We start from the raw sequence: 10,323 nt of genomic DNA on the forward strand, positions 1-10,323 counted from the left end.
TTAAAATAATGGCATTGAGACATGTATGTTGTCATATGTGAAACGAATCACCAGTTCAGGGTCGATGCATGTTACAGGATGCTCGGGGCTGGTGTGCGGGGATGACCCAGAGGGAGCATAAAGGGAGGAGGGAGGTGGGAGGTTCAGGAGGGAGAACTCATGTACACCCGTGGCAAATTCATGTCAATATATGGCAAAAGCAACCAATATAATATTGTAAAATAATTTACCTCCAATAAAAAATAAATAAATTTTAAAAAATTAATCTATATTAAAAAAAAAAGACTGACAAGCATGAAATAAATCAGGGTCTCAAAAAATAAAATACTGTTTTTTCTCCATTATGTTGTGATGTGTTTGTTCACCAATCCTTAGAAATGTTGAGATGTTTTATATACCTTGTACAACAGCTGCAGCTGAGGTCATCACCTGACAATTTCGATAATACAGTCATTTCCCGAGACCCATCAAGTTTCTGCCCAGCCTGAACAGATACGAACCTCTTGCCTGCACTGGGTTTTTCACTGCGGCGTGCAGGCTTCTCTAGTTGCAGTATGCACACTCAGTAGTTGTGGCACTTGGGCTTAGTTGCAGTATGTGGGATCTTGGTTCACTGACCAGGGATCGAACCTGGGCCCCCTGCATTGGGACCGCAGGGTCTTGTTCACTGGACCACCAAGGAAGTCCCCGGAAGATAGGAGACTTTACCTTGAATCTTTCTGTATTTTTAAATGATGGCACTTTGCAATTTCCCAAGATGTAGCAGATTTGGTTTACTATTCCAACTTCTTTTGGCCCTTGTTATGGTCAGGGAACCAAAATGGGGATTCTTTCAGTTGTCAGGTGTGTATGTCTATCCCAAATACATACTCAGGAACAGGGGAGGTAAGCAGATTGTAGGTCCAAGGGCTGAGTTACCTGTTGCACAAGCTTGGGCTCAACCTCCATGTATGACTTGACCCAAAAGGACGCCAACTTCAAAGAAATGTTAAGTCCCAGCCACATTACAAAGAGCATGAGAGGTGAATTTGGAGTGTACATACAACATATGACAGCAGTCACAGACTCAGATCTCATAGCTCAGTGTCTATGCTGTAATCTGTCTGCTGAGCTTTAAATTTCAATTATTTTTTCATCAATATAAATTCTGACAATTCTTAAATCTGCCTGGTTTTTATAGAACTTTGTCATTTCCCCATTTTTGACACTCTTCTTTAACAATGACTTCAAGTTCAATATCTGATAATCCCTATATCCATCATCTTTATAGAGCTTATTTTGTAACTTTGTTTTTGCAAACTCTTGCTTATGATGGCATCTCTTTCTGCAAGGTAGATTTATTTCCTAGTTCAGTTCCTGAAGGTCAGATTGGTTCTCCTCCATCAGCCCCTGTCCGTTTTCCAAGAAGAGAACAGGAAAAGGCCAGTACTTTCACCAGGGAAAGTAGAGCTGTCCTCATAAATTACCAGTGGACTACTGCTTACATCTCCCTGATCAGAACCATGTTAACAGCCCTAACTGCAAGCCTTTAAGCTTCCATAATTGACAGCACTGGTGATGAAGTGCTGAAAGAACATCTGTGAATTTCTGCATATAGTAGAGATACGCAAGAGTCCCAATTCACTGCTGTGGGGTTGGTGACAAGTTATGAGGGTTACAGAACCATTTTGAAGCAGGAGATATGGAAAGATACTCAGACCTACTTGAGTGCGTGTGCTCAGTCGTGTCAGACTTTCCAACCCCAAAGACTGTAGCCCACCAGGCTCCTCTTCCAGGGGATCTTCCCAACCCAGGATCGAACTCATGTCTCCTGCGCTGCAGGTAGATTCTTTACCACTGAGCCATCAGGGAAGCATCCAGGCCTACTTACAGGGCCCCTTAAAGGCAAGGCCTCTGGTTTTAGAACCACTGCTGCTCCCCAGGTTCTCCCTGTAACTGTTGCCTGTAACTAACTATTCAGGGCCTCTAACAACTTTACAGTAACCAATAACCATCAACCAACAAATCAGGAATTCACACAGACAAAGCAAAGATTCAAACTGATACAGAGAAAAAGAAACATCACTTGGTCAAGATTTATTTCAAGGCCTGAAAACACTGACTAATCGAAAAAGGCCCTACTGCAATTTCTTATAATGTATAAATACTTAATATAAAACTTTAAAAAATGTAGACACTATTAACTTCTAAACCACACACTATATGATTTTCAAAAGCAAGTTATTTAACAAGACGTAAGGTGACAATATCAAACAATTTTCACACGTAATGAAGACATAACCAGCAGCAAGCTATTCAAACACAAATGTTTTTACACTTTCCATGTTGTTTTTAACTGTGTTTCAAAGAGCCGCTGATAATAAAGGCTTCTTTCAAGTATAGGATTTCTAACATTAAATTCCCACTCCAGTGTTCTTGCCTGGAGAATCCCAGGGACCGGGAAGCCTGGTGGGCTGCCGTCTATGGGGTCGCACAGTCGGACACGACTGAAGTGACTTAGCAGCAGCAGCAACATTAAATTATATGTCCTAAGTATTTCTATAAAGAAATGAAAAAGACACAGACTACATTGTTGGCCATAAATTCATACATCAAAATTAAAAACAATCCAACTGCTTTAATTCATGCTTCCCCCCTTCTCCAACATTAGCTTTAGATGTTTCTCTAAATATTATATATACAACAGCTCTGTTCCAATCAGTTCTCTCATTTATGCAGATTAGGAGAAAATGATTTTACGAGTTATCTTTCAAATTACCATTTAGATACTTCTGCCCCCAATCCCCTCCCCAAATCTGGTGTTAAAGTAGATAATATTACAATGTGCTACAAAAACCAAAACAATCTGTAGTCTCAAATTCCTAAATATCCCAAATATCTGTTTTTGTTCTGACAATATAAACAGAAGTCGTGAGTGGCTAAGAATCATTTCCTAGTAGTCAGCAGGAGGAAGAAATGCATAGCATGAACAGTAAACTGAAACTTTATTACTTATGCCTTCCTTCTAACCACAAGCACTGTTTAGCCTTAATTACATTGTGTGCACACAACTACAACAGTTTGTATTTGCTCAGGAACATATAACCACATTAAAAATAAGTAACTTTCTACTTCATGGTTTAGTTGGCTCTTAAATAAGTTTATTTCTCTGGTGGGTAGGAAATAAGTATCTTGCGTTAGGAAACTGGTATATATAAATGAACTGCTGTGTGTTCATTTAAACTTTAAGAAAACCTAAAGATGAAGTTTTGGGGTGTCTTTTCTTCAATCCAAGAGATATGCAACTTCACCACTGTTCATATAGTGAAGGGGTTGAATGGCAGATACAGATGCAACTCTACATTTTGTAAATGGAAAAACCGACGTTTACCACTGTTTGCAGGAAACAAAGGTTAAAGAAAAATGTTGAAGAATATCTACTCTTAAGAAGAGAGAAGTGCTATACAACACAAAAATGAGACCTAGAGATGAAAAACACTCATTTTACTGTTTTAAAAGAAAAACAAACAAAGAAAAGGCAGGTAGTCTAGACCAATTAGAACTGAGGCAGCTGCAACGAAAAATGGAACACAGTACAATGATTTGAGGCCTTAAAGGAAATGACTAATTAAAATGAAAATTCACCAGTCTTCCTGTCTTTAATAATACATAAATGTCCAAAATATAAAAAATATGAAGTCTGGCTTTTCCCCTTAGGTTTAAACTGTCAAACCTCTGCTTAATACAGTTACTTTTATAAGCTTTCTGATCAGCAGAGCATGCTATACAAGTACACGCATGCTAAAATTTTACCATGAGAATTACTGTTCACATCTCAAACTAATGACCTGCCTGTTACCCATATTTATACATATTTCATTTCCATTATAAGACACTTAAGACCTTTCTAGTGGTATATTTTAATCAACATATTACATAAAAATCTTGATTTTTTTAAAATAAACTTTTTTAGTACTGTGACATGATGGATTTAATCGAACAGTTAGAACATAATATGGTAACTACATTGCACTATTTAAACTAATTCACAGCTGTAGGAAAATGTTTGTTTTTTAAAATATAACCAAGATGAGACTGCAGAGTTATGAGCAGTAAAGTATTATGAAACAGTGAATGAATAAATAAGATGATTTTTCCATCAGTGGCCATTCATTATCTTGCTTTTAGGAACCTGGAAGAATTTGTCTTCTTTGAGTTTCAAATGTTCTGGTAAATCTAGTCGTTTCTTAGCTTCTTCAATATCACCATGAATTGCTGAAATAAGTGACTCTGTGGAGAGAATATACCAGGTAAAGATAATGAAAAACTGCTGCTGTCCTTTTTACTACTCCTTTGTTCAGCTTCTCCTTAAATCTCAGAAGCTGGCAGTGTCCCTGGCACAGGGTAGATACCCAGTAATGTTTGTTTCATCCTTTCTTCTAGACTTAAGTAAAAGCCAATGGTACATAAAGAATGTCCCTAATCGTCTTGGAATTACTTAGAGAAAGGCATTAGCAAAAAGGTACAAGTCATATACTAAATGAAAAAAACAACACTATCAATTCTCTTCAGTATTTACACTTGTAAAAGAAACTCTACATTAGAATTAAAACTATCACACTACAATAAGATATTCGGCACCAATTAGTTTAAATGTTCTGATTTACTGTTTCTTACACTTCAAGTACTGCTGCTGCTGCTAAGTCACTTCAGTCGTGTCCAACTCTGTGTGATCCCATAGACGGAAGCCCACCAGGCTCCCCCGTCCCTGGGATTCTCCAGGCAAGAACACTGGAGTGGGTTGCCATTTCCTTCTCCAATGTGTGAAAGTGAAAAGTGAAAGTGAAGTCGCTCAGTCATGTCCGACCCTTAGCAACCCCACGGACTGCAGCCTACCAGGCTCCTCCATCCATGGGATTTTCTAGGCAAGAGTACTGGAGTGGCTTGCCATTGCCTTCTCTGGTCAAATACTGCTAAGCACCCATTATTCACCCTATTAATTCTTACTTGTTCTTAAAATACAAAAGAAAATATATTTCACTAACTTCATACTGTTGGATAGACAGAGTCAGTTTGAATCTAGGCTGCATCGCTTACTATGTTGCTGCTGCTGCTAAGTCACTTCAGTCGTGTCCGACTCTGTGTGACCCCATGGACGGAAGCCCACCAGGCTCCCCCGTCCCTGGGATTCTCCAGGCAAGAACACTGGAGTGGGTTGCCATTTCCTTCTCCAATGTGTGAAAGTGAAAAGTGAAAGTGAAGTCGCTCAGTCGCGTCCGACCCCTAGCGACCCCACGGACTGCAGCCTACCAGGCTCCTCCATCCATGGGATTTTCTAGGCAAGAGTACCGGAGTGGCTCGCCACTGCCTTCTCCAACTTACTATGTTACCCCAGGCAAACTACTTAACTTCTCTAACAATTTCCTCACCTGCAAAATAGACTACATAATACTTCATGTGGTGGTTGTGGGGATAAAGTGAGTTGATTCACGTAAGGCTATTAAAACAAGGCCTGGCATATTACATGCTCAAATACAATCTGTCCTGCCATGATTATTATTAGGAGAAGCAGTAAAAGGAGCTGCAGCAATACCTAAGAATATCTAAAAAAGAACTTACCTAAAGAATCAAAGTTCTTTTCTGGTCTGAGGTAACCAACGATGGCCACTTTGAGGATTTCCCCATAGAAGTCCTCTTGGAAAGTATGCATGATATGAGTTTCCTACAGTTAAAAGACGTTAAAATTGAATATATCTTTATTTTTATGTGGGGTCATTGAAATGAAACAATTAACTGTCCTTAAATTTTTAAAGACAGGTTAAAATATTCACGCAGTTTTCCCTAAACTCTTCCATTGCTCCTGTCCTTGACCCTGACCTTATAGGTAAATATTATAACTGAGTAAGGTAGATGCTATCCCACAAATCCAGTGTGATTTGCTGTTTTTAGAAAAAGTTAACATGCAAAAAAATAATTAAGACTCTTCTTAAGGTGAAAAAACTGAGCAAATACACCAAAGAGGCAATGAGCAAAGAAACTCTTCCTCAAAAGACACCATTTCATTAATCAAAAAAAAAAAGCAACACAGTAGACATTTGTCATACGTAGTTCCAACAAAAGAATTGGATCCAGAATATATTAAGAACTTCTTTCAGTCAGTAAGTCAGACAATCCCATTTTTTTAAAAAAGGAGTAAATAAAGACTTCAACAGGTACACCATGTACATCTGTTATCAGCAAAGAAAAGGAAAAAGAAAAACTCTAAAATGAACCTCCTACCAACGGAAAACTGAGTTTCTCCTAACTACAGAAGGCACTCCTTAACTGGCTCTGTAATAACAGTTCTGTTATCTGAGTAGCTAAATAAGAAAAAATGAGTCATAGGATAGCCTCCCCTCCTTTCATTTCCTCGTTAACTCCACAGAAAAATATTTGTGTTCTTTCATCAATTCTTTTCTTTATCTATGCCAAAACACCGTTAATCCTGAAAAATAAGAGAACCATTGAGCATAACATTAAATAGTCCTGGACCACTTCTACTGCTTACACCAGCACTTTTTCAGCTAGCTTTCCAACTGTGACAGATTTCTATAAACCTTTCAAAGAGAATGAAATTTAGATGACCAAAAGATTCAGCCATAACTAGAAGATTAAGCACTTAAGCTGTGTAAATTTGATGGTAAAAACAGGAGAATATGTATACCCTCAAAGGGGGATAAAAGATGAGAAAAAGCATCATTCTGCAATTTTATCAGAAAGCACCATTCATAGAGTAAGTAGTTCTACCTTAAGAGGGTGCATGCGTGCTCAGTCGCTGAGGTCATGTCCGACTCTTTGCGACACCATGGACTGTAGCCTGCCATTTTCCCCTGTCCAAGGGATTATCCAGGCAAGAATACTGGAGTGGGTTGCCATTTCCTTCTCCAGGGAATCTTCCCAACTCAGGGATTGAACCTGGGTATCCTGCATTGCAGGCAGATTCTTTACCAATGTGCCTCCTGGGAAGCCCTAACAGAGTGAGCAATAATTAAAGGGTAAATGACCTACATTAACTGTGGCAAACTCAACTTTATTTTACTTTTATTTCTAATAAAGGTAAATACATGGGCAGTTATAAAATTTAATTACTGTAGTTTTGGTTTGTGATTCCACTTTCTATTTTCTCCATAATTTATAAAATTTATTAATCTATGTTATTGGGTACACAATGATGTAATCTGTGAGTTTTGGTATACTACCAATTTGGTATAAATTCAAAATGGATTTTTATAACTTTAGAATGTTAAATGCAGTCCCCATGGTAACCACAAAGAAAATATATATAGAAAATACACAGAAGGAAATAAGAAGGGATCAACACGTGTTACTAAAAAAAAAAAAACCTAAAACAAGGCAGTAATCTAAGAACCAATGGACAAAAAAGCTGGAAGGCATGTAAAAAAACAAAACAAGTAAAATAGCAGAAGTCCCTCCTTACTAGTAATTACTTTAAATGTAAATGGATTAAACTCTCTAACCAAAAGTCAGGGATTAGCAGAATAGTTAAAAAATACAAAATCCAACTATACCCTCCTTATAAGAGACTCACTTTAGATCCAAAGACACAAACAGCTTGAAAGTGAAAGGATGGAAAAGTTATTCCATTCAAACAGTAACTAAATACTTTTCTTTTAAACCCTTCAGATACACTGCCAAAATTCTAGAATCTGGATTACTGTTGTGATCACCACTGGTGAGTTCTACCTGCATATTATTCTAAATCATCATCTCATCCTCATTTATGGAGTGAAATACAATTCTTACCATGGATTTTTTAGTATTCTTGTAGTATGGGTTCCATCCTATGCTCACCACCATCTTATGGACATCTCCATTTCCAACACTAGCCCAACCATAATAAATGCCAGTAGATATATCAGCTGGAAGATTATCTACTACTTGTTCAGGAAAGTTAGCTAAACAACAGAAGAAAATACACTGTTTAGAGTTTCATATTCAATATTTACAAAAGTCACATGCAAGCCTAGTCTAAATCATCAAACAAGATTCCTAGGACTCTAAGACTATTAATACCATCGTTTCACACTCTGACTAGGATTTCTTTCTCTTCTTCATACCAACTGGTTAGGGAAAAAGTACCAGATTATAAGTGTGTAAGGTACCAGATTAGATATAAGTGTATCAAAAAATGTAAAGTCTCACAGTAGGAGAAGAAAACAAATACATGAACAGATGGATTTTTAGCCCTGGTCTTTCTTAAAAAGGCTCAGAATCTCTTGAAAAGATGCTAATTATTTGAAATACACATGCCTAGGCCTCAGGCTCAAAGACTACTTTTACAGGTCTAAGGGCAGCCCTGGAATGTTATTTTAAGGATGACTAAGCATACCTTCAGGAAAAAAGAAAAAAGAAAACAACGTAGAAAGACCAAAAATGATACCTGGTTCTCACTCAAGTGCCTGTGTCGTCATTTGGACACAATTTGCTAACGTATTTAAAGAAAGAAAACCATATTGCTGGCTTAAGAATTTAGCCTATCTGGCCCACATTACATTTTCTAAAAGGGCAAAACAGGCGCCACGCTTGGCTGCTTGATCACAGCTGGACTGGGAGGCGGGAAACGGGGATCCCGAAACTCAGCTTCAGCTTTCTGAGGTCACCACCCCGCAAGTCGGGTGAGCTCTGAGCCACGAGCGAGGACGCGCGCCATCAGCCCGACCAAAGGTCTTCTGCCTCAACAAAGGGGGACCGGGGCGGAGGAAAGTGTCATCTCTGCCCAAGGTCCCACGACCCAGCTTGGAGCTCCCCCGGCGGACGTCCCCGCTCCACTCCCAGGTGACCCAGCCAAGGGTGGGTGGGGGGCCTCCGCGCTGTCCTGCGCTCACCTGTAGGGATGCCCAACTGCTTGGAGCCGCGGCCGAAGCCCCGCACCACTTGGCCGAGGCAGAAATACGGCAGGTGCCTCATGACGCCGTCCGCTCCAGGTTCGGGCTGCGGCCCCGACCGCGAGTCCGGCGGGGCCGCCGTGAAGGCGGTGCCCGGACCCCCCAGACCAGCCGGGGTACACGTGAGGGAGCTCGGCCGGCCCGCCGGACGGGCGAGGGGACGGGCGCACAGCGGCCGAGCGGTGCGCACCACACGCCGCCGCGAGATCCTCACGCCCGCTGACCCAACAGAAGGTGCCAGACGCCTCAGAGGCTGCGTCCGGGCTTCGGGAAGCCGGCGACCGCGGAAGTAAGTGCGGGTGTGGGCGGGGAGCGCGGCGGGGGCGGGCCGGCGCGGGAGGCACCCCCGCCCGCGAGTGCCCCGGGCCTGCGCACACTGTCCCGGCTGAGCGCCCCGGCGCCCGTTCGGCTTCCGTAGCCCCGCCCCGGCCGTAGCCCCGCCCCGACCGTAGCCCCGCCCCGGCCGTAGCTGGAGAGTCGCAGCTTTGCCCTTCATCAGGTGTGTCCCCGGCGTTGGGAACTGAGGCGGAGATGCGTTTTTCTCAGCCTCAGAGCTGTGAAAAGCACTGTTCTCGTACACTCCTAAGTGTTTCTCCCCCTCTTTTCCTTTTCATTATGATTTGACCACAAAGAGAAACTTTCTTTAGCGCTTTGACAACTGCTAGATTGCTCTTCATTCATCAATCAGTCGCTCTTTAAACACTTAATAAACCTCAAAGATTTCAACCCGGAAATCACCTCTTCATTGAGGTTTTCACGACTACCTACCAGAAGTGATCCTCTTCTCTAGACCACTTGTCCACGGTCTGAAGTTATATTAGCATGTAAGCTCCAGGGAGCGTGCCCTGATCTGTAAACCTGCAATCCCAGAAACTAGCGGAAGGTTCAGTTCAGTTCAGTCGCTCAGTCGTGTCCGACTCTTTGCGACCCCGTGAGAAGGTTAGAGCGATGCATTTTTTTTTTTTTTTTTGATGAGGGACAGGGCTGTCTATCCACTCTCCCTCTTTATCTCCTGGTCTCTCTGAGGAACTTTAAAAGCTTGATACTAGTCTTGATCTCTACAGCATTGCAATTTTCTTCAGACTCTGGAACTGTAAACTTTACCTCCGGAAATAGTTTCTGAGTTTCTCACAAGACACATCCTCTTGTTCTTGAGATAGAAGTTTTAATTGTTTTCTTTTACTTTTCTCTACAAAGGTATGTGAAATTCTGTCCAAACTTTATAGTCATTTTCATTTTACCTTACATGTATGTAACTGATAGGGCTTACCCAGTGTTCCAATTATCTTCTTCCTATATTGGTACTGAGAAATGGGCTGCTGCTGCTAAGTCACTTCAGTCGTGTCAGACTCTGTGTGACCCCACAGACGGAAGCCCACCAGGCTCCCCCGTCCCTGGG

General features: G+C 41.2%; 1 protein-coding gene across 1 annotated transcript; it reads right to left on the reverse strand.

The window, feature by feature from the left end:
• Positions 1–2,967: 2,967 nt before the first annotated feature.
• On the reverse strand, positions 2,968–9,303 carry RFK (riboflavin kinase). The gene is made up of 4 exons (XM_055426906.2): positions 8,865–9,303; positions 7,783–7,934; positions 5,599–5,701; positions 2,968–4,269 (listed from the first exon to the last, which is right to left on the reverse strand). Exons 1-4 carry the CDS (start codon positions 8,944–8,946, stop codon positions 4,139–4,141), a joined length of 468 nt encoding a protein of 155 aa, XP_055282881.1. The 5' UTR covers positions 8,947–9,303; the 3' UTR covers positions 2,968–4,138.
• Positions 9,304–10,323: the final 1,020 nt, after the last annotated feature.

Source organism: Moschus berezovskii, chromosome 7 (genome assembly GCF_049115385.1).
Source record: "Moschus berezovskii isolate FMDL1 chromosome 7, NW_MosBer_1.0, whole genome shotgun sequence".
NCBI lineage: Eukaryota > Metazoa > Chordata > Mammalia > Artiodactyla > Moschidae > Moschus > Moschus berezovskii.

What these genes read in the sequence shown, in the direction of transcription:
- RFK (XM_055426906.2), bottom strand. Translation starts at nt 8,946, where the DNA reads ATGAGGCACCTGCCGTATTTCTGCCTCGGCCAAGTGGTGCGGGGCTTC. An exon ending in GCAGTTGGGCATCCCTACAG is followed by an intron (nt 7,935 to 8,864) that starts GTGAGCGCAGGA and finishes TCTGTTGTTTAG; the next exon opens with CTAACTTTCCTGAACAAGTA. An exon ending in AAAGAACTTTGATTCTTTAG is followed by an intron (nt 4,270 to 5,598) that starts GTAAGTTCTTTT and finishes TTCTCTCCACAG; the next exon opens with AGTCACTTATTTCAGCAATT.